Source organism: Chaetodon trifascialis, chromosome 22 (genome assembly GCF_039877785.1).
Source record: "Chaetodon trifascialis isolate fChaTrf1 chromosome 22, fChaTrf1.hap1, whole genome shotgun sequence".
In the NCBI taxonomy this organism is placed as follows: Eukaryota; Metazoa; Chordata; class Actinopteri; order Chaetodontiformes; family Chaetodontidae; genus Chaetodon; species Chaetodon trifascialis.
Window position 1 is genome coordinate 17,478,589 of NC_092077.1, and position 27,598 is coordinate 17,506,186.

The 27,598-nt window shown below is 44.1% G+C and overlaps 1 protein-coding gene across 1 annotated transcript; it reads left to right on the forward strand.

The window, feature by feature from the left end:
• Positions 1-214: 214 nt before the first annotated feature.
• On the forward strand, positions 215-26,157 carry nrip2 (nuclear receptor interacting protein 2). The gene is made up of 6 exons (XM_070991792.1): positions 215-1,108; positions 15,355-15,669; positions 20,237-20,319; positions 20,860-20,966; positions 22,998-23,050; positions 24,207-26,157. Exons 1-6 carry the CDS (start codon positions 953-955, stop codon positions 24,321-24,323), a joined length of 831 nt encoding a protein of 276 aa, XP_070847893.1. The 5' UTR covers positions 215-952; the 3' UTR covers positions 24,324-26,157.
• The last annotated feature ends 1,441 nt before the right edge of the window (positions 26,158-27,598 follow it).

Below are 27,598 nucleotides of genomic sequence, written 5' to 3' on the forward strand. Positions count from 1 at the left end.
AGAAACTGGGTTCTTTAATTCACGGCGGCTGCCACAGGGGAGGCGGAGGAAATCAATTGTTGCCATCAATGGTCCAGATTGATCCTCTGTGTGGGGTCAGATCACACTGATCTCTCTCACACCTCCTCAGCGAGGGGCCGCCGAGGCCAGTCGCTGCTCGAGGGGCGAATACTGCAAACTGTGTGAGGCTTAGGGACAAGATAGAGGGACAGACTGTGTGTGTGTGTTGCAGCATCAGTTTAAAGCCCAATGTGGAGAATCTGATGCACGATTGTGTGTGTTTTTTGTGTGTTTCCTCAAGTGAGAGTCAAGTGATAGAATGTGGTCTGTATTCAGGGGTGAGCGTGCATCAGTGTGGAGTGTGTGACGGAAAGAAAGAGGAGGGTCCAGAAGGAAGAGAGAGAGAATACACTCCTGAAAGGAGAGAGAGAGAGAGAGAGAGAGAGAGAGAGAGAGAGAGAGAGAGAGAGAGAGAGAGACAGAGACAAGGACAGACGACACCGAGGGGAGGGGAAAACACACAATCTCTCAGTCACACCTACTCCACAGCCTCACACAGCCTGTGAGAGACAGAACAGATCTTGACATTGAGGAAGATGCATGTCTACATCAGAGGAGCATCCAGGACAGGACAATAGCTCCTAACGCTGCTGAGACAGATACATGCCAAGGACTACAAACAGAGATAGAGAGAGAGAGAGGCAGAGCCCAGAGGGAAGGACAGCAGCTCTTCAGAGAGGGCAAAACAGGGTGGAAGAGGCAACATCTGCAGCTTTATTCTGTTGCCTTAAAAAGGACATAAGCAGCAATCCTTAAAAAGCTGCCTCGTGGGGTTTCTCCCTCCTCTCCGCACATCCACTCGGAGAGCTCCCACCGCCGCTGCTGCTGCGAGGTTACAGCCTCCAAGCTTCTGCACACAGCACGGGAAAGAACTGCTTCACAGTCCGAGACCATGAGCGAGGCGAAGAAAGGTGAGCTAGCCATCCGGGATAAAGCCATCCTGCACCAGCAGAGGCGTCTGAAGCAGGCCACCCAGTTCACGCACAAGGACTCAGCTGACCTCCTGCCCCTGGACGGGCTGAAGAGACTGGGCACATCCAAAGACTTGGTGAGTGGACTTCATCATTCACTCGACTGGAGAGGCTGCTGTGCGTGTCGCCAGGTGCTGAGCAGTTCTTAAAGGTTCCATTTGAGTGGAATTAGGCGTCATAATTGTACGGTACGCAGCAGCACGTCTGACAGTGGCTGAGAGATGGTACGAGGTGGTAAAATCATTTTTAAAGGAGCTCTAAAGTGATTTAGCACTGCACTTGTATCACACCGTCAGACTCACGACAGACTGCGAAACAAAAAGATTCAAATCGATGCAGCAGAAATGGCTTTTTTATTCAACGTGTTCACCTTAAAATCTGATGCCTTCATTAACCACAATGCAACTTGACTGCCAGCAGTTCAGTCAGAGATTCAGGTGTGTTATGCTACAGTACTAGCAGCTAATGTAGCCTTGAGGCGTTAGCAGAGATGAGGAGCAGGGCCACAGATATCTGATGACCTCACTCCCGCATACTCAGATTTCTTTCATTTTCAAACTTGTAGCCTTTAGCCACACGCAACACTGACTCAAGTGACATCATTCGAGGCAATTTGTCAGAATTCTCCACTGTCATACTTCCCAACATCTGCAAACAGACTTTGATGCCACAAATCGCTGGAGTTGCCCTTTAATTGTCTCATTGCGACTTTGCTAGTCAACTAATTTATTTTTATTGTCGATTAATCTATTGATTATTTTCTGGAACAGCTGGGGGGGGTGTGTGTGTGTGTGTGGGGGGGGGGGGGATGTGGGGGGGGGTGAAAAGTTGTCTGTTTCCACTTTAAAAAGAATTTAAACAATTCATTTCCTGTTGATCGACTAATCGAGTAATTGGCTAGTCTTGTCAGCTCTACAGAGACTGGCTGCATCTCGGCTGTTGATTGTCTACTTTACTGTCGATTTCGTACACAAGGAGCCATTTCATGCTGAACACATTAGCATGAACACCATTTCCTGTAAGCAATGCATCACTGTATTTACTGTTTACATGTAGCCTTGGAAAGGAAATTCATCATAGAAAGGGTCATGAAAGATTCAGAGTCATGCACTCTGCATGCAGAGGACAGAACGGCGTGTTATACTGTGCAGGGCTTGCAAATATAGAGAGACGTCATTATACATTCAGGAACATACACTTCAGGGCTGACATACAGGATGAAAGATAGTCCTGCACGTCAAGTGAGACTGCTTCACTTCCCTTCCTCTTCCTCCAGAAGCCTCCTAAAGCTAAGCTGTTACACACTCTGGAGGAACTCCCTGTAATAATCTGAACAATTTATTACTCCACCTCTCCTGTGACACAGTTCTGGTTTGATGGCGGCTTCCCAGATTCCCCAGAGCTCTCCAAGAACCCTGACACAGTCACTCTGGCACTGGGAAGCAGCACTAGCAGTGCGAATGTCACACTGTGATGCGTTTAGGTCTGCCAGATTTTAATACCAACATTTGCTGCTAGAGAAATATTCCACCCCCTTTCTCTTCTTCTTTGACTGAGTCACATTTTTTGTAGTCTAACGACAGATATGTTTTCTATCTCTTCCCTCTGTTATCGACCCTGTGTTTCTGAGGCAACATCTAACTAAAACTGCAAGTGTGGCAATAATAAATATGTTAATAATAAATGTTAGCTTGCTAACATGGTAAATTAAGATGGTGAACATGGCAAACATGATACCTGCTAAACATAAGCATATTCGCATTGTAGCATTTAGCTTAAAGCACATCTATGTCTAAATATAACATCACAGAACTGCTAGCATAGCTGTAGACTGTTACTCCATATCAAGAGAAAAGTAGGCTAATCAACAGCACTCGTTGGTTAACTGTTTAAGTTATTCATCAAGCAAAAATGCGAAACATTCACTGGTCTATCTTTTCCAGTGATTAGCTATGTTTCTCTGTTTTACATCACAGTAAAAATAATATCTTTAAAAACAAGCCATTCCAAGACATCACAATGAGCACTACGCTCATTAGCAAACGTTAGCTTGCTAACACGGTAAAGCATCCTAAAAGATAATAATCTTGTATCTTGCTCGCATAACATAATGCTGTATCACATTTTCTTATCTTTGGACACTTTTCTCTCTAACATTTCATAGACTTTTCTGTTGTATAGAACTGAAGTAAGTTCTGTTTTTTGTTCTGCTGCTAGCATACTAATGTTAGCATTTAGCACAGGCACAGAGAAGCTATGTAATGGCAGGAAGAGTTTCTTAGGCAACAGAAATGACCCCAACGCTGCACATCTAAACACTATTAAAGTCAAAATGAAAAAAATATCTACATCAAGATAAGACACCCCAAAACTCTATTAGATTCAAGGAGCATGTGTACAAATCATCCATTGGCAGCCTGTGATTCAACATCTCCTGCAGGGGACTGAAAACCCTCTTATCATAATACTAATTATCTTCTCCTCGAAGACAGAATGAAGCTCATCTCAGCAGTTATCTAAAGCCCTGTCTGTGGAACAGATGTGGCCACGGGGAGCCCAGCACATTTTGGATTGCATCTGTAACAAGTGATTTTCGATGTCAGAATAGCTTTGGAAAACTTTGGGGGGGGAAATTGCCAGCAGCCCTCCGCCATGCCTGTATCTCTCCTCTGCAGACAGCCAGCTACAGCATCCAGACTCTGAATAGACATGGACTAAAAGAAAAGAAAGCATGATGTGTTTCCGAGGTGGCTTGCATGCCAAACCCTCACAGACACAAGATGAGATCATCTGGATAAGGCTGTCAGAACCATTTATTCGTCTGTAGGCTGCCTGACTATAAATCACTCTATTTGTATTTATCTAATTACAATACTGCTGAAGACCCGTGAGGTCTGTTTACTTTTTGGCATGTGGCGTCCGTAAACAAAGGTCATACCTAAAATGTCAGACAGATCTTTGACAAGAAATGATTGTTTTACCCTTTTCTGGAGAATTTGCATGATTCATTATAGGCCTCTTTGTCAGTTAAGATGGGAACATTATCTTAGCTTTGCAAAAGACATTTTTGTAGACTTGTAGACTTTGTCTTCCATAAATCTTAAAATCTGTGCTGTGAATATGAAGCTACAGTTAGCAGCCGGTTAGCTTAGCACAAAGAGTATAAACAGGGGAAAACTGCTAGCAAGGCTCTGTCCAGAGATAACCAAATCCACCTACCAACCACCGCTAAAGCTCACTAATTAACATGTTTTATCTTGTTTGTTTAATATGCACATAAAAAGACACATTCATGGTTGTACATAGAGTTACGTGCTGTAAATTTCTTAGCAAACAACAGCTGGAAGAAGTGCTGCTCAAACCAAAAATCGCCCTTTATTCATTTTTACTGTTGGTTCTCTTTGGAGAGAGCCAGGGTAGCCATTTTCCCCTGCCTCCAGCCTATGCTAAGCTAATCACCTCCTGACTCTGACTGTCTCCACAGCCTACTAATCACAAGAGATATGAGAATGGTGTCAGTCTACTCATCAGACTCACAAGAAAGTGAATAAGCATGTTTCCCAAAGCGTCAAGCTACTCCTTAGTCTGCTGCTAAACAATGATCTTAGGCTACTTAAATCCGTATAAATTAAGTTTTATGCTTTCATGCCACACACAGACATTTCAGCTGTAACATCGCCTTTCCTCCTATTAATTTCTCCTCGCAGTCCTGTCCGGTCCAGTGTGTAATTCAGCAGCAGAGCCTCTTATGTAATAGTGAATTTGTTTTGCTGCTCTTTAGCCTGAGGTCGTCAACACTCCAGCCATGTTGTGTCGTGGAGTAAGGGGAGCAGTGAGCATGAAAAGGGCAAAATACGCCACTCGAACGCACGAGCGATGGAGGCGAAGAGACGGAAGGGACGGCTGGAGATGGGGGTCAAGGAGGACGTGTGGTTTAGTGGGGCCACGTTATGTAACATGATGTAGGTCTTTGTGTGGGCACGTGGTTAAAATGTAAGAGGAGCGAACATGAGAGAATGAGCGTATACATGTGTGTTTGGGGGATTGGGTTGGAAACACCTGAGCGCAGTTATAGTAACACCTGAGCTCAGCACGGACCGAGTTATTGTGTAATCGCTGCGTAATCTCACTGTTTTCTACTGTACACACTCAACATGTGCTCCACAAAGCTGCACCGAAACGAGGGCCATGATGTCAGAAGAGGAAAGAGGACTTTAAAGCAGCAAAACTACATCGATCACAAATGTTAAAGTGCAATACCGTAATGCCTGTGTTTCCGCCTCATGCATTATTTTTTAATATTGTTTCCATTTTCATTCCAAACATTTAAAATATTAATTGTTTTACACAGAATTTCAGCCTTTTCAGCATTCAGGCCATTAATTCTTTAAAGCTTAAACAAATCACATTTTTGAACAGGCTGGGTGTGACGCTTGCTCCAAATACAGCTTTAGTTTAGTCATTTCCTGTTTTATGTTGAAAGAGTTTCTCCTCATGTCTCCTGTTTTGCTTTACTTCCTGTCTGCTCCTGCAGTTTGCTGCCTGCCTGTTTCATTAGTCTGGACTCAGTGCTCATGTACTCTACTAACTTACAATTCTGAGGTACTTGTTTTATGCTACTTTATGCTTTAACTCCACTATTTCAGAGGGAAATATTGTACTTTTTACTACACTACATTAATAAATCCTTTGATGTACCTCTTTGCAAGAGGAAATGTTTAACTATCCCTTCATAAAGAGCCATTTCAGCTCATTTTTATCATTAGTCATTGTTTTTACTTTTCTGTCATAATCAAAATGAAATTTTCATAAAAGTAAATATTTCTACTCTTTTTTTGAAATTGGTAAAATGTAAAAGTAACACACACATATTCCTCGCAGGAAGCTTCAACACAAAAATAGCGTCCTTTAAAATGTCGTATTGGTCTAATTTTGCTGCGCGCTCCTCGTCTGCTGCTGCAAAGCCTCGCTCCTCTTCTCCCTGCAGCTTAGCTGTCCGTTTGCTCAAGTCCCTCCGTTACAGATGAGTGAGCCTGAACCCTGTGTGTGTGTGCGTGTGTGTGTGCGTGCGTGTGTGTGTGATGGCCTGTCTAATCGAGACACTGGAGTCTCCAGGTACTTCTGAGGATGATCAAAAGCTACAGAATTGGGCTTGAACGCAGAGCTGTGGCAAAGATGGAACTGAGAGATGGAAAAAAGAAAAGTGTGCCTTTGCTGTGAGCGTTAAATGCAACTTAAGCACCGATTTACTGGACATTATCTTCAGTTCAAGTGAAAAAACCTGCTTATACATTTCTCAAATAGATGTAAACCAGCGCGGTGAGGTGCTGTGCTTTAGTCAAACCAACGTTTGGAGAACTTAGCGATCTCCTGTCCTTTCAAACAGTCATGAATTTCTATGAGCAGATGGTGTACAGCACATCTCATCCTGGAGCAGGTTTTTATGTACACCCTGATTCACTCTCTGAACTCAATTGTTTATGATTTTTCCCAGAAGGCAGAGTAGCACTTCAAAGTGAAGAGCAGACATGACAGTGTCACTCAGCGTGATCGCCAAGCTCTCGGGACTTTGCCTCCTCCGTTCCCTCCAAAACAAACAGTGCTAAATCTGTTCAGATGCCGGCTTTATTATTAGCTCTGGGACAATTAGGTGGGCTGGAGCGAGGTTAGTGTGAACCTGTCTCGCTCTGTGTCATCTGGAGCTGTGGATGGGCGGCATCCACTCACTCCCCTCAGCTGCTCCCTCTGAGCTCTGTCGGAAGGAGGCTAAAAATACCCGACAAAAACAAAAACGACAAAACAACCCCAACGACAGAGGAGGAGATACTGAGACAGGAAGCAAGAGGAGGAGGAGAAGAAGAAGAAGAAGAAGAAGAAGAAGAAGAAGAAGAAGAAGAAGGAGACAGTAGGTCTTTCTCAATATGCGTTCTTCTCTGTACTTGTGTTCTTGCGTACTTGAGAAACGTCATCAGTCTGAGTCCAAGTACTGTTCCAATTCAAAAGTCCGCATCTCGCCGAGTACAGTCAAATGCCCGGATGTGTTCTTGCACCTCCCATTTTATCGAGGATGCATCGGATGGTGACTTGTGTGGACTTGGGGCAGCCACGTATCCCAGAATGCACTTCGTAGCAACGATGGCGAAGGAGAGGACTCACAACTGAAAGTTACAAGTGTCGAAATGCTAAGTGGATGTTCAAACTTAAAATCTGTGGCCGATTCATCACGATAGCGCGTAGTTTAAAATTTGCTCCAAAGTTTTTGGAGATGTGTCGTCCTGCTAACGTCATCAAGTACGCTGCCGTCCCAATTGCAGAATGACCGTCCTGCGTCCTCCGTCCTGGAGAGACTGTACTCCCAGGTCGAACTTACTAAGTCTGAACTGCCAAGTTTTTAAGTCTGAACTTGGCTTACTTTATTGTACACACTTTGTTTATTTGTTGGCTGAGGCCAGGTGGGACACCTCAGCCTCCAAAGTGGCTCCAAATGTCATCCTGATGACTTTCATTATTACAACTGAAAGCAAACATCATTCCCAGAAACGTCCAAGTGGAGGCAATTTCTCAGTCAGAGAAAATGATCAGTCCATAAAGTCCATAAAATGTCACAAAATGAGAAACATGTCCATCTCCAGTACCCATAGCTTAAGATTCTGGCTTCTTGACCAATAGCGTAAGACCCAAACAAAACATTTACAATGAGATAAAACAGTTCTGTTGGACTGATCAACGAAGGGGTGAGCAGTTTTAGCCGTCGCCATTGGGAAGATTTTTGGATCCATTTTTCTTGAAATGAAAACAGCTACATGATGGCTTTTGACTGCTGGACAGAGCCAGGTGAGATATTTCCCTCTGCTTCCAGTCTTTGTGCTAAGCTAAGCTAACCAGCTGCTAGCTGTAGCTTCATCTTTAAAGGGCAGATACCAGAGTGGTGCCAGCGAATCAGCACATTTCCAAAATCTCAAGCAAAATGACGTTTTACCTCCTGGCGTTTCGTCTGAAAATGACATTTCACGGAGGATTTTAGAAGAGACGCAAAGCGATGTCAGAAAAACGAAAGAGAAAAAGGACAGACAAGAACGAGGAGGAAGCGGAGGCAGCAGATGCGAAGCTGCCGGAGCCTCCTGGTCGGTGCGACAGGAAGTCGGCCGCTGGGGACCTCCATCAGAATGAGAAAGAGGGCATTAGAACGCTCACGTGATTGGCTGAATGAGAGAGAGGAGCCTGTTGCTGTCAGATAATTAGTCCACACAGCAATTAGCCTCTAATGTGACTCACAGAGGGAGAAACAGAGAAAAAGAGACTGAGGAGGAGGAGGAGGAGGAGGAATGCTGGCGTCATAGATAAACACTTGTCCTTCGTCCCACTGGCAGAAGTCTGGATTAGACTGGTTAGTGGTCAGGGGGTCACCACAGGGCTCACATCAGCAAAACCAGCAACAGACCACGTATCAGACCAGTTTCAGTCAGACCAGTTCAACGTGTCCACATGTGCACCAGTATCCTGCTGTTTATGACTTCTCCTTTCAACGCCTCACAAACGAGCCTGAATAAGAGGAAGTTACGCTCATATTTAAAGCTTCAGGCTGGTCTTATTCTATAGTTTCTTACAAATGGCGTGAAAAGACTGTGTTCGTCTATCTCGTAACACTCTCCGGCTCCCCTTCCCTGTCTGCGGCGGGAGTCTCGAGGGACGGCTAAGACCCACCTGGGTCACGTGACACGCAGACAGCCAAAGGCTCATTAGGATACTTTTGAGTAGCCTTGCTAGCTTCTCTGCATGTCCTACATGAATGCAATCAGTAAGCCAACAGCCTTCATGAATATTCATGCAAACAACACATATCACAGAAATGTATCCTAAACTCTTCCAAATCTGGTCCGACCTCCAGCGACTTATTGCCATTTTAGTACGAACACACCTTGTGTGAAACCTCACAGAGCATCGTCAAGTTCAGTGAGTGCGGTCTATAAAATAAAATTATAATAGCTCGCACAGCCATAATCCTGCAATACACAAGCTAAAGGATTAGCTCGCTAGTGATAACCTGGCTGCTACACCTCATGTTCCTACAGGTGATATCGCTCTGTGAAGTGTTTCCTAAAACAGCTGTGAACATTACTCAGACAGGGGGAAAGAGTGTATTTGTTGGGAACTATTTTCAGCGGCGGATTAATCCACACTTGGTGTTCCACTGAGTCTTTCCAGCAGCAGGACAGTGTGTGTGAGGATGAGTCGAAATAAACTGTGCGTTTATGTTAACAAAGGAACGTGTCAGCCAGTGCAAAGGTAAAAGACGCCATCTGCAAAACTGCTAAGCATCCATTTGAAATAAGTAACTGCTTGCACAAGATTATCTCAGTGCCATTAATCCTCTGTCAAGCAGCAACAGTGAAAGCTTTCTTCAGTTACCACAATATCCACGCCACATCTTACAATCGGGAGAAATGAATGATCAACAAAATTGCTGGGCAAGTTGTGAAAAATGAAGAACAGATTACACCTCAGCGATGCCAATTTCTCCTCAGCTGCTTCAACAGTTCACTGTCAGATGAAGCTTAACATTCGCCTGCATCATGTATAATAGACAAACTCTTTATGGGACAGCGCTGCCTGCTGTCTTCATTAGGTTTCATGACAGGTAAATCCACGCGGAGGCCATATGATTGATGCCGATTCACATATTCTCAGCGTGTTGACAAGCAGTCGGTAGAATGAGGTGAGAAATTCACTGAAACCTCGAGATGTGTCATCAGGGCAGAAACCTGTCTCACATCAGAGCGTATTAAGTGATTCTCCACACAGTTCAGCTTGCAACAAGTGCACCATATATTATATATGATCTTTTGTCGTACTTTTAGCCTATATTTGTTCATATTTTTGGTAAATCGGCACCATTTAAATCATGCAGAATTAGCTACGAGCAGCTCCTGTCTGCGGTGTACACGTAGATGTACAGTAAACTGTCGCTGGAATACTTTGACACTCAAGAAAAACTAAAAATGTGATGATTGTCAAGCGAGTTCTGGTTAGAAGTTGTATGATTTCAAAGCAGATTTCCATCCATCCATTGTCTTCCGCTTATCCGGGGCCGGGTTGTGGGGGGAGCAGTCTGAGCAGGGACGCCCAGACTTCCCTCTCCCCGGACACTTCCTCCAACTCTTCCGGGGGGATCCCGAGGCGTTCCCAGGCCAGCCGAGTGACGTAGTCACCCCAGCGTGTCCTGGGTCTTCCCCGGGGCCTCCTCCCGGTGGGACATGCCTGGAACACCTCCCTAGGGAGGCGTCCAGGGGGCATCCGATAGAGATGCCCGAGCCACCTCAGCTGACTCCTCTTGATGCGGAGGAGCAGCGACTCTACTCTGAGCTCCTCCCGGGTGACAGAGCTCCTCACCCTATCTCTAAGGGAGCGCCCCGCCACCCTGCGGAGGAAACTCATTTCAGCCGCTTGTATCCGGGACCTCGTTCTTTCGGTCATGACCCAAAGTTCATGACCATAGGTGAGGGTAGGAACGTAGATTGACCGGTAAATCGAGAGCTTCGCCTTTTGGCTCAGCTCCTTCTTTACCACGACAGACCGATACAGCGACCGCATTACTGCAGCCACTGCACCGATCCGGATGGATGTTTATTGAGATGATATCCTCATGTTCAGATCAGACCAAGTTTGACACAAGGGTTAGGAGCACCCTAATTGCCTCCATTTTACCTTATTTAACCCCATGTAGCATCTCAGCCTCATCTCTGCCTCCGTGCCCCTTTAACTGTCCGCCTCACTCTTCAAAAACCTCCAAAAGATCAAGCAGATCAAAACCATGTAATGTGGAAAATCGCCAAATTCACCCCTGAACTGCACCACAGAAGCTGAGCATGTGGCAGCACCGAGCGCCGCCTGATAGCAGCTACACGTCGCTAACGCGGTTTGCTCGCGAGCTGACCCCAGAGCAGTCAGGGCTCACAGAAACAGACGCCAACCATCAGGGAGCGGCACGACGAGAAAAAAGGCTGAAATTACATTGTGCTTGTTGTCAGATTCAATCTTTGCTTCCCTGCAGTCTCATGAGGGCACAGAGGAGAAAAACATCCCTCAAAGAAAAAACCCTCAATCACACTCTCACCAAACCCTGCTTCTCCACACTGGACGTGATTTCCTTCCTCCTGAATAAAAACAGTGCGGTGTGCCACCAGACTTCATAAGCAATTTCATTAAAATAACATTTTCCACGCTTTGGCTAAACCTTGATCTGTCACTGACGGCTTCCCCTTTAATGAGCTGGCTTTTTTTCATTTGCAAAGGAGGATAATTAAATGTTTAAATGAGTGATTTAGCCAATAAGTGCTGGGGTGGGGAAGAGGTCAGCTGACAGGCAGGGAATAGTTAGAACACACAGAGAAAATCTATGAGGCCAGAGGAAGAGGCCGATGTCGAGAGGACAACAGTCGAAAACAAATCAGTCATCTGAAGAGGAGCTCCTGATTGAATTTGATTAGTTCAGATGTCAAGGAGCTCAACGTGAAAGCTCCTATTTTAGTGGAGCTCCTGCAGAGAGGAGAGGACGACTTTTAGGAGTACAAGTGCTCTTATTTCAGGATCTGGGTTTGGGTTTGTTTCGGGAAGAAATGTAATTGACGATGAAATGTGAACAAAAGGAAAAAGAAAAGGGAAGAAAATAGGAGGCAATAGAAGGAAACCATAGGAGAGGAGAAGAGAGGAGATGAGCAATAAGCAAAGGGAAGGAAAAGAAAGCAAATAGAGGAAAACAAGGAAGGATGAGGAGAGGTGAAGAGAGGAGATGAGAAGAGAGAGGGAGAGAGGAGAAATAAAGTAAGGAAAGAAAAGGAAAAGAATGAAGGAAAGAAGGAGAAGAGAGGAAAAATGAGGAAAGGATGTGAGAAGAAGAGAGGAGAAAAATGGAAAGGAAAGGAAGGATCGGAGGAGAGGTGAAGAGAAATGAAGAGAGGAAAGGAAACCAGGAGATGGAGGGAAGGAAAGGCAAGAAAAGGAAAGGAAAAGAATGATGGAAGGAAAAAAAAGGAAGTGAATAGACAGTGATGGAAGGAAATGAGGAGGGCAGATGAGAAGTAGGGAAAGGAGGAGAGTTAAAGAGAGGAGATAAGAAGAGAAAAGGGAGGACAGGAGAGAAAAGAAGGGATAGGAAACCAGGAGAGGGGAGGAGGAGAGGCCATCTTCACTGGCTGTTTAAAAGCCAGCTAAGAGCTGCTCAGCCACAGCTGGAGCTCAGAGAGCAACGAACGGGCTAAATCAAACTCAGTGACACGGGTGGTGATTACGATGTTGTTTTGAAGCCGGCTGGATGGAGAGAAGGCTACGAACAGCAAGAAATCTACCAGAGAAACGGATTTTACTTAAAGCGCTGCATTGTTTTTTGCCAATTCGGTGCTTTTTCACCCGACCGGCTGCCAAAAATGACTCGTCGATGGCCTGAGGTGTTGGATCGAGCTGGAGATGGATGTCTGACACTAAGAGCCACTGAAACATAATGACAGATCACACAGAGAGCGAGGCCACCGACACTCAGACATGGCCACACATGAGATGACGTTATTACAGCCGTGCGGAGGTTAGGAAGCCCTGCTCTCTTGGGCCCTGATGCCTTTTCTTATTTATTTATCCTTCCATGTTTTTCTGTCTCCTTGCTGCTTGACAGCTCGTGAAATCGTCCTCATCTTCATTCAAATTCTGCTCAGGAATACTTTAACAGCACACTCCAGTACGGCTGTGTGCATGTTAATCAGAGGGGAACATCAAATAATGACCAGTAAACAGGGAGGAGAACGGCAGCTTCGATCCTTTCTATTCCTGCTCGAGCTTTCTCTCAATAAGGGTCAGAGACACACAATCACAGCTGCTGGATGGAGTTCCCCGGACAGACAAAAGAGGGTCTGCAGTTGTAATGGACCATTGTTATCATCCAGAATGTCATCGAAAAACAAATCACACATCCAGTCTTTTTCACGGAGCTCTCAAAAAAATGTCCTTTCAGCCGACATAAAGGGTCTCCTACAAGACCGCCCATAAGGGCTGCACATCTGATGGGGTCAAACAGCTCAGAGTGACCCAGAAAAATCTCTCCAGTCGGTGAAAATCACTGCGACCACTCGCAGTAAGAGCAGCATCAATGGCGCCAATTTAAAGGGTTGTTTTCTCCAACAGGAACATTGTGAAGTGGACACACAATCCAATCTCTATAAAGCCCAGTGATTGCAGGCTCTCTGAATCAGCGAGAGGAAGAGGAGAGGGAGGCAACAGGTGTGCAGCTGCTGGAAATTCAAGACGGAGTCATACAAAGCATGTGAGGACGACAGGTGGGCCGATGGGGATCACTGTGAGACTGGCGCTCAACCAGGAGCCTTAAACTGAGAATGTAGGGCTCTACAGATGCCGCTGCTGGCCTGTAAGGAAGTTAATCAGTCTGTTGTTCCAACACTTCAGTCCACAGGAAGAGTTTCCAGGAAAATTGAGGAAGACAACATGAATCAGACTTTGGTGACCTCTTGACTGAGCAACAATTCAGAATGTCCTCTTTCAACACTTCAGACGTCCAAAACTGAAGACCGAATTTCCTTCAGCCTCAGCTGGACACACACACATACACACATAAAGAGACCTTACGTGACATACTGAACTTACATCACATACATGACGCAATGTAGGTTACATAAACAATGAGCTGCAAGATCCTGGGAACTCATGAGCGACGTCATGTGATCCACGGTCAATACAAAAACGAAGGTTAAAGCCACTTCAAAGTATTAGTTCTGGGTTGTGGAGGATTTTATTCATTGATCCTCATCTATTTGTTAGTTCTTATCCCCGTTCAAAGACTATCTGAAGCTTATGCTGATGCCTTTTTGCTTAAGGTGACCTTACCTAAATGATTTCATGTGCTTGGAGATAAATGAGTAGAATGTATTTAAATAGTTCATATCTATCCACCTGTTTTAATTGGTCTTTGTAGACATTTTCTCATCGAGGGCATTAGAGCTGATTCTCATCATCGATTCTGTAGGATTACCCTGAATAGTGGCGTTTTCATGTTTACAGCTAATTCATGATGCATGTTTGTTCATGAAGGTGAGGTTAAAGGTCCTGCTGATCTGAGCGTTCAAATAACCCTCTGCTTAGTGTTTTATTAATGCAGCGACTGCTGGTGTTGGGTGACCTGCATGCTGTCTGACAGCCTCTACCCAGACTCTGCACTGGTGAACAGCAATGTGATTATGGAGGACCAGGCAGCCTAAATACAATTTGCTTTTGTATGATGCAGAGAGAAAAGGCAGTCGGTGGCCACATGTTGTTTTGAAACAGTGGACATGTGTCATTAATCAAGATCAATGCAGCAGTATTAAATATGTAAAGCTACATTTTAACGTAGCATACTGAGCGACAAGCTCCTTACTCTGAAATAGTGTTTCTGTGGCCGAACACTGTCTTAAGTCCCTTTACTCTACAGTCTGCACAACATCTTTTGTCCAATAAAAGACTCCAGGTGACACCTGAGGTTGTGTATCAGCAAAAAAATAAAGAAATCTTCAGCAGAAACGCTTTGATAACAGCGAGGATCTGAAAGCCTTAAATTGGCTTTCATGACATGATAATGTGACCTTCATTTCAGGTGGTCTGGAAAGCTATTTTTTTCACTGAAGCTAAAGTTAGCAATTTAAATCTGTGTGTGTCATTTTGTGTGGGGAGCAGGAGGAGGAGGAGGTGCTGGTGGTGGTGGGGGGTTTCTGAAATGCCAGTGAGCTTAAACCTCTACCTCACCTCAGCATCCATAGTCAAAACGGCCTTTACTTGCTGCAGTGTGACAACGTTTGGCTTCAAAATTTGCGTCCGTGTGACTCATGTAAAAAAGGAAAGTTAGGCAGACAGAAATCTTACTTGCTGGTAATCACACCCTGGAAATAAAAACTCAAAAAAGCTCTGTCACTGCTGATGTGACGATGTGTCAAAGTGCAGATAATCTGGAGCCTCAAGGCTGATTCTGACGTGCTCCTTTAACACAGTGACCTACATATATTGTTCTTTATTCAGATTAAACGTATGTTGTGTCACAAGCTGACCAACTCTGTCCCTGAGATAAATATACTGTAAATATTTATCTTTTCACGAGGCAAAGAAGGGTAGACAAGCACACGTCACCTGTCCTGTGACATACATTGAATTTGCTCACTTCACATGATTCAACTCTAATTAACCTGGATTTCATGTGACCTGTAAAATTCAGCAGGGCATAAAAAACAGAAAACATTTGAAGACACTGAAAAATATCCATCCATCCCATCTCTTACGCCTCCCCCTCTAGCAACCTCACAGCATCGTCCAGCGCCGCCTGCTGGAGGGAAACATCACGCGGCTGCGAGGGGAGGCCCGCGACCCCAGCGCCAGGGTTCGATCCCCGCTGGCCGACACCAAGGACGGACCCGCCGACGCCGAGGAGAGGAGCGAGAGCACAGCTGACGACTCCACGGAGGAGAGGGAGTCTCTGGAGGAGAGCGAGAGGAGCCTACGGTCGGACGAGGAGGACGACAGCAGCGAGGCCGGAGCCAGACCGACAGCCGAGAAGACCGAGGGCACGCAGAGCGCGACCCTCCTCGCATCTCTGGTTGTTCAATGCAAGGTACTGTACCACGCTGAATGCTCCCCTCGCTCACATTCAACGCTTTCTAATATAAAAACTGAAAACCAGAGGATACAAAGACAGCACCGCTCTGCTCCTATGACTCATCACTTAAATCCCACTCGTCATTTATTCTCCTTTTCCATCAAAAGCTCGGCAGGACCCGGCCGCCGTCTGGCTGGATCAGAACAACACATAGCTGAGTGGCAGTGACTAAAAGTCCAGCCTGGTTAACATGTGCACATGCATCCAAATGGATTAAATGTAGGTTACATGGGTAGCAGGTGCACCAGAGCTTGAAATGGAAAAAACTGTGTGGGCCTCAGCACAGAAAGAGGGAAAATAATGAGCAGTGCAGCGGCCTGTTGAAACACATGCAGTAACCGACATGTCTAGTTTTTCCCACCACAGTATGCCCCCCTGAGGACGACAGCTTGGGACCACTGGATTTATGCATGTTTATACGCATGTCAAGCGTGACCACAAACCTCTGCTATTAAGTTAGCGTGGCTTGTTTAAGTTTGTATTATCAATATTGTAGTTAAGATAAGGGGCACTCACAGGAAACAGGTTACAAAACAATGGTCAAATTTAAGCAGCCTTGGCTGAGGTACACTGGTCCCTGGTTTGGGTCAAGCACCGGATCCTACATTTCCCATAATGCAGCTCAAGTGTGCTTTTGTTTTCTTTCAAAATCCACATCAGTCGCCACAATGTGACTGTGTAAACAGATTTATGTCCCCATAAGATGAGAAATACAGCCCCACACACACAAACACACAGCGCTTTCTGCGAAAAAGAAGTTAAGCCTCAAGATCGGTGCGACATAATCCTGATGACATCATGACCCCGATGATATCATGAGGGTTATAATCAGAGTAGTCGCTTGTGACAAGTAAGCAGATCTTCATGCGTAAAATCAGCGAAGCACCACTTAAACGATCAAACCGCGACCGCATCATCGGTCTGTCTGTTTTAGTGTAACACCGCGTAGCATTTTAAACAATCTCATGAGACGAAACAAAGCAGAAAACGGCAGCATTATGCATGCAGTGACTCAGAATCCAAGCCTTTTATTAACGGCCTTTTCTGAAACACATTAGGCATTAATGCTTATCTGCTTTCACATGGAGCTGCTCCCTGTGGTCCCCGAACCGACGCGCTCTCGACACTCCAGCCATTAATGTATGCAGGAAGGTCACGCAAGATACTCGAGGAGCGATTCGGTCCGTCCTCCGGCAAATCTTTCACATGGAGCCACCAGAGACGGCTGGTGCTTAACGTTTTAACACGACGTTGGTTGAAAGGGTGATTTTTAGACGAAGCGCTGACAAAAACCAAAAACGGACATCAGATCAGGAGCCTAACCCCTCAGAGATCACTTATCTCCAGGGGATAAAGAGCTCCTATTCTGGCCTTTTGGATCCTGATAAGAAAGAGTTGCAGCCTTGTATGACGCCAAGGACAGAGACATTTTTAATTCTTTGGTAGAAAATAATGCCGCGATCAAACAGCTAATATTCCCCGCAGAGTTAAAACTGTCGGGCAGCTTCTGCCTGTGCGAGTGCACTTAAAATTCTTTCTGGTAGATTCAGCGTTTTCCCCTATTACTCATTGTGCTTTGCTCGGTTTTATCGTCAACTTATTAAATGCAAAACGTCCCTCGGTTACTCATTCGGCAGCTATTTTTAAACTTCAGGGAGAAAGAGGGTTTTCTGCACCGCCAGGACTGAGACAAAAGAGCAGGTTTGTGGGCCTGCTGATAAGCCGGTGTGCCTGGGAGGACAAAGGGGGCTCAGCTCAGTCTGTACAGAGCGTGAGGGTTTAAAACAAGGCTCACGGAAACTGAACATGTTTATTTCCAAGGTGGGAAATATCCTCGGGTCAAGTGGATCAGGTATTGATTTATGACGGGGAGAAAGATATATGGAAACAGGAAGCAGGATGTGTGCTGGACAGTGAAAGCCACAGCAGATGTTAGAAATCTCAGAATTTAACATATTGTGATTTAAGAAGACTTCAAAAGGGGCTTCACCATAGCTTTTGTATCAGATATCGTGATCAATGAAAACAATAACGTCTGCATACTAGCAAATCATTTGATCCAGATCGATCAAGTGTCATTTCAAATTGTTCGAAAATGGTCGCCGCATCCCAACCGGCTGGCTCTGTGATAACAGGTGTGGTTAACCATCCAAACCTGTGATAAATAGCTCAAAATGTAGAAGCATGCAACGAAAAGTTGATCACAAGCACAAGAATCCCAAAGACTCAAAGATATGATGCAGTATATCAAAAATACCTCAAATATATCAACAAGACTAATAGTCTACAGCCATGCTAACAGCGCTATGAGGCTGTACAGTGACAAAGCTAACATGAGCAGCTACTGTGCACTGATTATCATGTTCACAATTGTAGTTGAGCGTGATGATAGCATGCTAACGTTTGCTAATATCACTGAACACAATGTGCATCTGAGGCTGATTCGGAGGTATTGATATGACTAAAATGTTGAATGAATAGATATTTTGAGCTGATGATGGCGAGGGAATCACCACAGATATTACAACTCACCCTGAGGGGGGACGAGCGCTGAGATGATGAAATGCAGGACATTTTACTGTCCTGTGTCAGTAAACTGTATCTCAGTGAGGACACGCGTGCTACCTGAGTCCTGCATGGGAACGCGTGCCAATACATCTCCTGTTTTTGGGTGTTGTGGTTTGGAGTCAGTGTGTAGGTGTCGCTTTCATTTTGAGTGTTTAAAATGATTGCATTTTCAAAAACCCACTCGATCAGTATAAGCTTGCTTACAATATCAGTATTCTTAGCTCGTCAAGGTCCACGGTTTTGACAGCTCTGCCTGTGAGGACTTAACCTTGTTCCATAAATATAAATTACTAGAAACATTACTGTTTCCCGAAGTGCACTTCATCCGAGAACAGAATCGTAAGAAATAAAAATGAAAGACATATGGCAATATAGCTGGAATCTATTTGCATTTGATGATGGAAAACACTCTAATTCATACATGGTCTGATACACACTTGGAGGGTGGGGGTGATGCAGCATGCATGCAGAGCCACCATATGTCCTGAAAGCATTCGTCGTTCCACCATTACTTCATACTTCATATACTTTCTCTTTCCCACAAACATAGTAAGAGGTCACTGAATAGAAAAAGGCCATTACAGACGACACACTACAATCTGCTGCGCTATACTTTCCTCCACTTCCCATGAAACACGTCTTTGTGACACGAAGTGCCCCGAAGGCAACGGAGCAACTACGAGGCGCAGAAGAAGATAAACGTCAGTTGAAATTAGGACAATTTGTCTGTTAGCGGTACAACTGTAAGACTGGAGCTTCAATCAAAATCAGGACAAACGTGAAAGACAAAAGGAACAGACATTTTGGAAATAACACATAACACACATTTGAACTTAGACATCTTTTGACATCTTTCGGTCTTTCTGCTAAGCTAGGCTAAGCTAAGCTAAGCTAACTGTTCCCTGACTGTAGCTTCCTGTTTGACTGACAAACAGGAGAGTGCTGTCAGTCTTCTCATCTGAATCTTGGCATTTAAAAAGGAATAAATGTATTTTCCACAATGTCAAACTATCACTTTAAACCTGCAATAACTGATTTTTGCAGCACTCTGGGACACAAGCTACAGTATTAAGTTGATAAGGTAAACTTGCTATCAGGCAATTGCCTATTCACATTAGCAACATTAGCATTCATTCGACGAGTGCAACAAGCCCATTATTCACTCTTTTGTGACTGTTTTTGGTCTCTACCTGCTCTTGACATAAATATCTGCCGCTAAATGCTTCACCATGTTCACCGGCTGCTTGCTAACTGAGTCTGAGTTTTCAAGCTTTTACAGTGAGTCATGTGACTTGTCACAGGTGACTTTCCTCTTCAGTGTTATCTGGTTGACTAATGAGTTAAAGGCGCTCAGATGACTCACTTGGTTAATATTTCATGCCGGAGTGACACTTTGAGATCATTAAGTCTGAAAAATCAAAGTGCAAAGACAAACTGAAGAATCGGCATCTTATTGGGAAACACAGTCAGCAAGAGGAACCTCACAGATCAGTTAATAATCAAACGCATGTGATCTCTGAAGGTGCTCCGAGTGTCCTTGCTGATTTATTTATAATTTGATTATTAACTGTTGGGCTGCTGGTTCAAATGCCTGCAGGCATTAACAGAAGAGGAGTGAATTTAAGGCTCCAACACAGAATCAACTCAGATCAAGAGAAAAACACAAAATTACATTTGGCTCAAAGAACAAGGACTGCACCGATGAAAGCTCTGTTCTGCTCGTGCAAAGTTGATTAACTGTCGACTTGGACTTCGTTTTTCAGTTTGGCACTTTCACAAGCACGAGGCAGCCGAACAGCCTCGTTCAAAAGAAAAGAGATCAGCGTTTCTGAAAGGCTCCCCAGAGTTGTGTTAATGTGCTCTGGTGACTTGTTGTTTCCTCACATGTGGCGTTGCCAGACCTAAGTGGAAATTCACACTGCGACACCAAAATCCCCCTCTGTCTTCCCCACAGTGCTGCGAGACTGAAGTCAAGGCATCCATCAACACCGGCAGCCAACACAACCACATCTCCACCTCCTGCTGCCAGAGGCTGGGGTAAGAAACGGCCTGCGCAGTTTACAAAGTGCTCTGACAATCAAATCAACCAAAAGCAGATCAAGAATGAGAGTAAAAGCAAGAGAAAGTCTAATGATAACAGGATATGTATAGGAGTTATAGGACAGATTTAACAATGACAGCCTGTAAGCTCTTTAGGAGGGTTTTTCTAGATCCTTAAAGACCTGATATCACCTTCATCTTTAGGAAAGGACATTAAAATGCAAAATAAAGCTCAGCCTGTGTGCTGACTTAAGAGTGGGAAGAGGATGTGACATTTTATTCTCACCTCACTTTCAAATCATCTCTAAAGGTAACAGGTAAACGGTAAAAGCTGATAAAACTGATCTACTGTTTGTCTTGAAATATTATTAAAATCTCAGGAGCACAAATTTTGATTGACATTTTAATAAAATGCTGATGACATTCATCACAGAGCGACATGTAATGAAGAAATCTTTCCTCTGAGATAGATACTGTGTAAAATGACATGTCCCGAAAAGGTTTTTTGGGGTTGTTGATTTGTGTGTCTGTAATTAGACTGGTGCCCACTCAGGACAGCTCACCATGTGGTGTGAGCAGCTCAGTGATGGGTCTGCAGCTGCAGCTGGGCAGACAGACGGTCCAGTGTTCAGCCTTTGTCAAAGGTAAGAGCGTTAGCTCGCACTTTAAAGGTCAGACTGTTTGAATCTTTTGGGATTTCTTGGTTAACAAGAATCTAGGCCTTGCTAGCGTCTCTGTGAGGCTGTACAGCAGAGCTCTCAGCTAAATGCTAATGTCAGCATGCTAACATGCACACGATGGCAATGCTAACATGCTGGTGTTTAGGAAGCGTAACGTTTACCCAAGCAGCAACCTCCCAGCTGAAATATGAAACCAAAAATGTCAAGAAATAAACATGTTTACATCTTGGTACAAAAATCGATGCTAATGCTAATTTCCCTGTTTATCACGCATGGCTGCTTTAAGCGACAGCTAGCTTCTTGGTTTCAACAAGCAGGCTTCATTCGGCCCTCCTCAATGTGCAGCTGAGGCTGATGGGAGTGTCATTTCTGCAGGTGATTGGTCATAAACCAAAGCAAAACCAACAGTTTTTAAGATATTTCACTCAAAATCACAAATGAACCTCGTGGTAGCACTAGCGCCGTAGGTGATTTTCCAGTCGTCCAAACGCACTAATCTTATGTATAAATGCAGAAAAACAACTCCAGCAGAAAAATATGAGTTCACCTGCTGTGTCATCTCTGCAGAGGTTTTGTTAAAAGAGATTCTGTGTAGCATGTGTGCTCGTCTCGGTACTTAACATTCAGGCAGTACATCCTACCTTGTCCTCTGAAAGCACCCAAGCAGAAATAACCATTAAGTAAAAAGACAGCTGGTCGATAAGAATATGTTAAAGCTGTAATAAACAATTTTTTTCAAGTAAATAAATGTCTCTTTTGCAGATATTTTCCACTTTATATTGACAATGCAACACAATAATGTTGTATGCACTCTTCAGCTATAAAAGCTTTTACATCTGCTGTACTAAGAGTGAGTCTTTTTAATTTAGTCTTTTTCTTTAATGAACAGGGGCGAGAGAAGTGAGTTCAGCGAGGACCATGAACGCAGCACAGCAACCTGCCTTCAATAGCAGTTTTATTTATGAGTTAGACTCAGTAACAGTCGCAGCTTTAAACATGTTATTAACGCTGTGAGATTTCGCAGTTTGGTTGGATTTAAGCACCAAAACTCCTTGGCTAGGTTTCGGAAGAGATCATGTTTTGGGTCTGAATAAATATGTTAGTCATGTAGCTTAAGCTTCGTATGTAAGTTAATGTAGGTCTCCTGCGAAACTGCTGTGTTTGATTGGCCCGCCCTTGCACGTCTTCCATACATGGACTTTGTCGCTCTTTAAGCTACGTTGCCTAACTTCCTACCATTATAGTTATTATGGCCACTAGAGGTCGCTGCCTCACAATAAGCTGTTTGCACATGTTTTCTGGGGAAAAGTTTGTAAATGTTATTGGCGATCATTAGCGATGCTAGAGGGCTGATCTGTTAGCTTTGGACAGAGCTAATCTAGCTGTCTTCCCCGGGTCTTTATGCTAGGCTAAGCTACCTGGCTGCTGGCTGTAGCCTCATGTTTACTGTACAAATGTGAGAGCGCTTTCGAGACAGAAAGTGAATTAATGTGTTCCCAAAAATATCAAATGTGTCCTTCAAAGTGTTGTTTCCAGAGACCCAAACCATAAAAGTGCAGATATTATTGTCCTCACGTGGTCAAAAAAGCTCTTACTTTGAAGATTGACTCTGATCTTGCTCTTGTTATAAGGACATTTTGTCCTCAGGAAGATAAAAGAACAAGCACACACAATTATTTATGCTGCAGTTCTTCTCTGCACCTCCTCCTCAGCTCCTCCACCCCAGTGATTGACTCTGATTCAGTCCCTAAGCCTGACTCTTTCACAGACATTCAATTCTCCTCCGGCTCTTAAACTCTCACTTCGCTGCTACAGGAGTCCTACGCACCCTCACAAGCAGGCCTGCATACAGTGTGCCTATCAGCACTCGTTAACACAAGAATGAATAATTTAGCTGTGTTGATGATTTAACCTGGATTCAGAGTTCCTTTCATAATGCAGTAATAACATTCAGCCTCCTCTCCCCTTATCTTTCATTTCCACTTTCACTTTCAGAGGACGAGGCGTTCGAGCTGTGCCTGGGTCTTCAGACTCTGCTGGAACTTAAAGTAAGGTCCTCATTTGCTTTGCTAATATTTCTGTGCCTTATCGTGTCTTTTGGTGTGTGTTGTTTTAAAGAAATGGCTCAGAATAAGCAAAAGGGAAGAAGAAGAAAAATAAATGCTCGCAGAGAAATGAACATTTCAAGGGGAATGATGGAGGCACGAGCAGGAATCCTTAAAAAGAGATGTACTGGATGTGGGGTCGTTTAGGGGGAAGGCTGGGTAGATTTATTTTCGTGCCACATCTATTTGTTAGATGCCTGCTGTGCAGGTGAAACCCAGATAAGACTGAAGTGAGGACATCCTGTGAGATGGGATTTCGAATGTGCACATTTGGAAATGCAATTTAAACCCCACGAAGAGACGATCCAGCAATCTAACAGTAGTGTTATATCTCATTTCAATATTACATGTGCTGCATCTGGTTAATATCTTCCTAAAAATCTAATTAGAGACTTCAGGGTATGAAAAGAACATGAGCTCTAATTTTGTAAATTAGCCCTTTAGGACTTTGTAATTTCCCTCCAAGCTCCCTCTTGTGCTCAGCTTTCTCTGCAAACTTTCATAAACAATAAAGTAATTAATTAGGATTAATGGTGTAAATCATCGTCGGGTTTATTGAAATGTCAAAAAAAAAAACAAAAAAAAAAACAGCTCATCCCTGCTCTCTACTGACGGACTCAGAGAAACAAAACTTAATCCTCATATATAAATTATATGTATAAACTAACTCTAAGCAACATATTTGTCATTTGCAGCAGAATATCAGTTATTCAGCTGTCTGGATGACCTAGAAATAATCTTAAATCTCAATTGAACTTATGCTTCTATACTCAGGAAAGCTACAACTACAACTTAGTATACAACATGTATGATAAGTGTACTGAATACTGTATTTATCTCATACAAAGTTCCCAATTACTGGATACAGACTGATCTGTCGCCTTCAAATTGCTTGTTTTGACAATCCAAAACCCAAAGGTGTTCAGTTTACAATGATATTAAACAGAAAAAAGCAGTAAATCCACATATTTGCAAAGAAAATCACAATTACCTGAGTGATTTTCCCGTCTCAGATTGATAAATTTGAGTAATCTACTATTTTGGTAGTCCTGCCGTCCGTGTTAGGAAGCACTGATGCAGTAAAATGATGTGTTCGCAGTGCTGCCTGGACCTGAGCAGTCAGGTCCTGAAGCTGCAGGGCTGCGGCGAGGAGCTGCCCTTCCTGAACCCTGCGACCGACAGCCAGTGCCAACACGACACCAACGAGAACCTGTGAGCCCGACTCGACGGCGGCGACCACTTCCTCCAATCCCCGCTGGTTGCAGCAACGTGGCACGATGCTGTTTGTGTCTGGACCGTCCAATCACAGTGTCTCTCACTGCCAGAACACGGACGAGCATTCGCCACTGTCGTTCTTGAGTTTACATCATTGTGTTTGTAGAAATAAGACATTCACCATGATTATTATGATTAGATTAAATTAGTGTAGTTCACAGAGTGGATGAAAGCGTCACTCTAATCATTCTTTATGATTACACTGTATATTCAGACCAGTTCCTCTGTTGAGCCGCTTGGGTACACTGACGCTCTCTAAAAGGGAAACCCATTATACTCATTATATTCAAAGTGAACTTTAGTGGAATATTCTGTGATTTGGCTGGACAAAAACTTTACTTTAAATCATCAAGTCAATGAAAAAAGTGTTAATTGTAAACCTAAATCATTTCAATTGAGATGAATCGTTTTATATTTTGGGACATACACCAGTTCATTTTCTTTCCATGTCTTATGAGGAGGTACCACGCTCTTGTCGATGTGGTAAATACGAAGCTACAGCCAGCAGCCAGTTAGCTTAGCTTGGCATAAAGTTACTGGAGTGGTATCAATCTTCTCTACATATTCTCCAATGTGAATAAGCATATTTCCCAAAATGTCAGACTATTCCTTTAAGAATCAGCATGACTCGCCTAAAAAGTGTCGGTACTCAGGATGCCCTTTCCAGTGGGCCCAAAGGAAATTTTGAGAAGCCTTTAAGTTGTTTTTTGAAGCCTCGTGTAATTAGCTTTGGATCAGGCTACCTCTTTCAGACACAGCGATGGGTTCTCATCCAGAGATCTGCGGTGAACATCGCAGTTTGTGATTTAGGCTACTTCAATTCAGCTTTTTAAAGCCCCTTTGCTCTTTCTTCCCCCTTCAGAAGACAGATGTGTTGAAGTTTTCCAGGAGCAAATTTCCAGTCTATCCCTGCAGCCTAGACTGAGTTACAGTAGTTCCCCATAATTCCCCTCTGATGAAAATAGACCTGAGGCCAGCCGGCAGATCACATTTGAGTCAGACGACAGAAATATCAAACATTCCATCTGCATGACTTTGTAAAGCTCTGCCTTTGTATACGTGTGCATGTTTGTGTACTAGTCTGATTGTGTCACGTTGAAAGTCTGCAGGGGCTGTGCGTGTGTGTTTATGTGTGCATGCGTGTGCGCGTCAGGAGTCAAAGCAGGGTTTTTCTGCCTTGCTTCGGCTCGTGTTTCACATGGGAAAAAGTGGAACGGCCCTCTCTTCCCCAGAACTGGTCCACCGAGCTCCGGTCAGAAAAAGCTGCCAAAAGCCGACCCCAGCTGCCTTCCCTCTCTGCCTCTTTCAGGAGATCTTCATCACTCGGCCGAGGCCGCACTCTGCGCCCTCTTCAAACTCATCTTCCTCTTTCTTCAGAGGACCGCTCTTCTCTGTGTATTTTCCACCTTTTTGGCTGATGTTACTCACTTACTTTGCCTGTCACATGAGAGCGACTCGAGCTCCCCGCTGCAGCGCCACCTGCCGCTCTCGTCTCTTAGTGTTTTCATCGTGTGGAGAATCAAGGACTGCCTCAGATCATGCTCTGCTTCAATGACACCTGAGCCGTGCCGTGCTTTTGACTGTGCTACAGTGTCCATCTGACCTCTCCGCGGAGGTCGTCCACGCGTAGTTTGGCGATGTTTGTTTCTCTTTGGTGTACTAGTGACCTTCCTACGCTGTGTGAGAGGAAATGATGTATGACAGAAATTTATTTTTGGTGTTTCTCTTCTTCTGAACAGTATTTTCTCTGCCTAATAAAATATGTATTCTGGCTAGCCCCATTCGTATTTATAATTTTGATATTAACTGACACAGCACGGAGGAGTGATGGGACGCACAGCATCATTACGTGAGAGGGCAGCCTTTAAAAATCTCTAATCTCCGTCTGTCTGCATCATGTGAATCACCAGACTGCTTGTGGGAGGACTCCACTAGAAGACAGCCGGAGCAGCTGGTTCCTGGCTCTATTGCATAACTTTGATTCCCATGGTCTGCACTTGCAAAACATCCCTATGTGTGCCCTTCACTGGTACATCCTGCTATATAAAGAACCTTATCATGTCAGAACAGAGAAAGCAGATGTTCCCACTGTACCGGCGGCTTCGACAGTTGACCCCTTTCACCGTTGAAGGTTCGCTGTTCCATCACACAGACTGAAGACAATTCAAGTCCCAAGTCAGCTTTGAAGTCCTGTAGGGTGAGTCCAGGTCCAGTCCCAGGTTTTCATAAACTAAGTGTCAAGATGTAATACCAAGTCCTTTCCACGCACTGGTGAATAACTGAGTAATCAAGCTGGTGCTAAACTGATTAGACAATTCATCAGTTGGTAGAAAATGTAATTAAATTCAACGAGCGTGTTATTCACCGTTGTTTAACTGTTAAACTCAAAAAACATCAAACAAATGTGATTATTCGCTGCTTTACTTCATTTTATATAATTTTAAATTGATTATTTTGAGATGTTTTTTAATGTTGCTGAGACAAAACAAGCAATCTGAAGACTTTGGGATATTGGAATAGACATTTTATAGACTTAATGAACGATCAAGCAACATAAGAAATAACCAACAGATGAACTGATAGTGAAAACAGATGAATGAAAATTGATTTTTGCGGCACTAATTCAAGCTTGGCAATGCAAGGTCTGCAGGTTGCGGTCTTATTAATTTTTGTTGTTGTGGGAATTTACGGGATCCAAATGTGAGACTCGCTTTTAAGACTCAAATCTTTTTGTGTTCAAGTCTCAGACAGGTCCGAGTCTCAAGTCCTTTGTCTACCCCTGTGCTGTGCTGCTACTGTATTCTGGATGCCAATGTGACAAGCACATGAAAAATGAAAAGACTGGATAATGAACCTTGAGGTCTACAGTGTAAGAAACGTCACAGTAAAAGAAGCCATCCGATGCCATTATCTTTTTATCTTTTTGCACAAATCAGCGCTTCATTTCTCTTCTTAGCAAAATAGCAAACTGCTCTCATCTCGTCAGAGCTGTCAGGTGATGCTATTTCCTCCCTGCACTCCAAGCCACGGCACAGGTGGAAAGAACATGGCAAGAACATGAAATTAATGTCAAACCTTGTCGAGAAGATCCCCCTCCATACACCCCCTCCCTTGTTTTGAGTCACACACCACATCCTGTTAACTCTGCAGCAGGTAACACCTCTGCAAGGAAAGTACCATTAGTCAAGTGTTGGAACAGAAAACACAGTGTGGTCG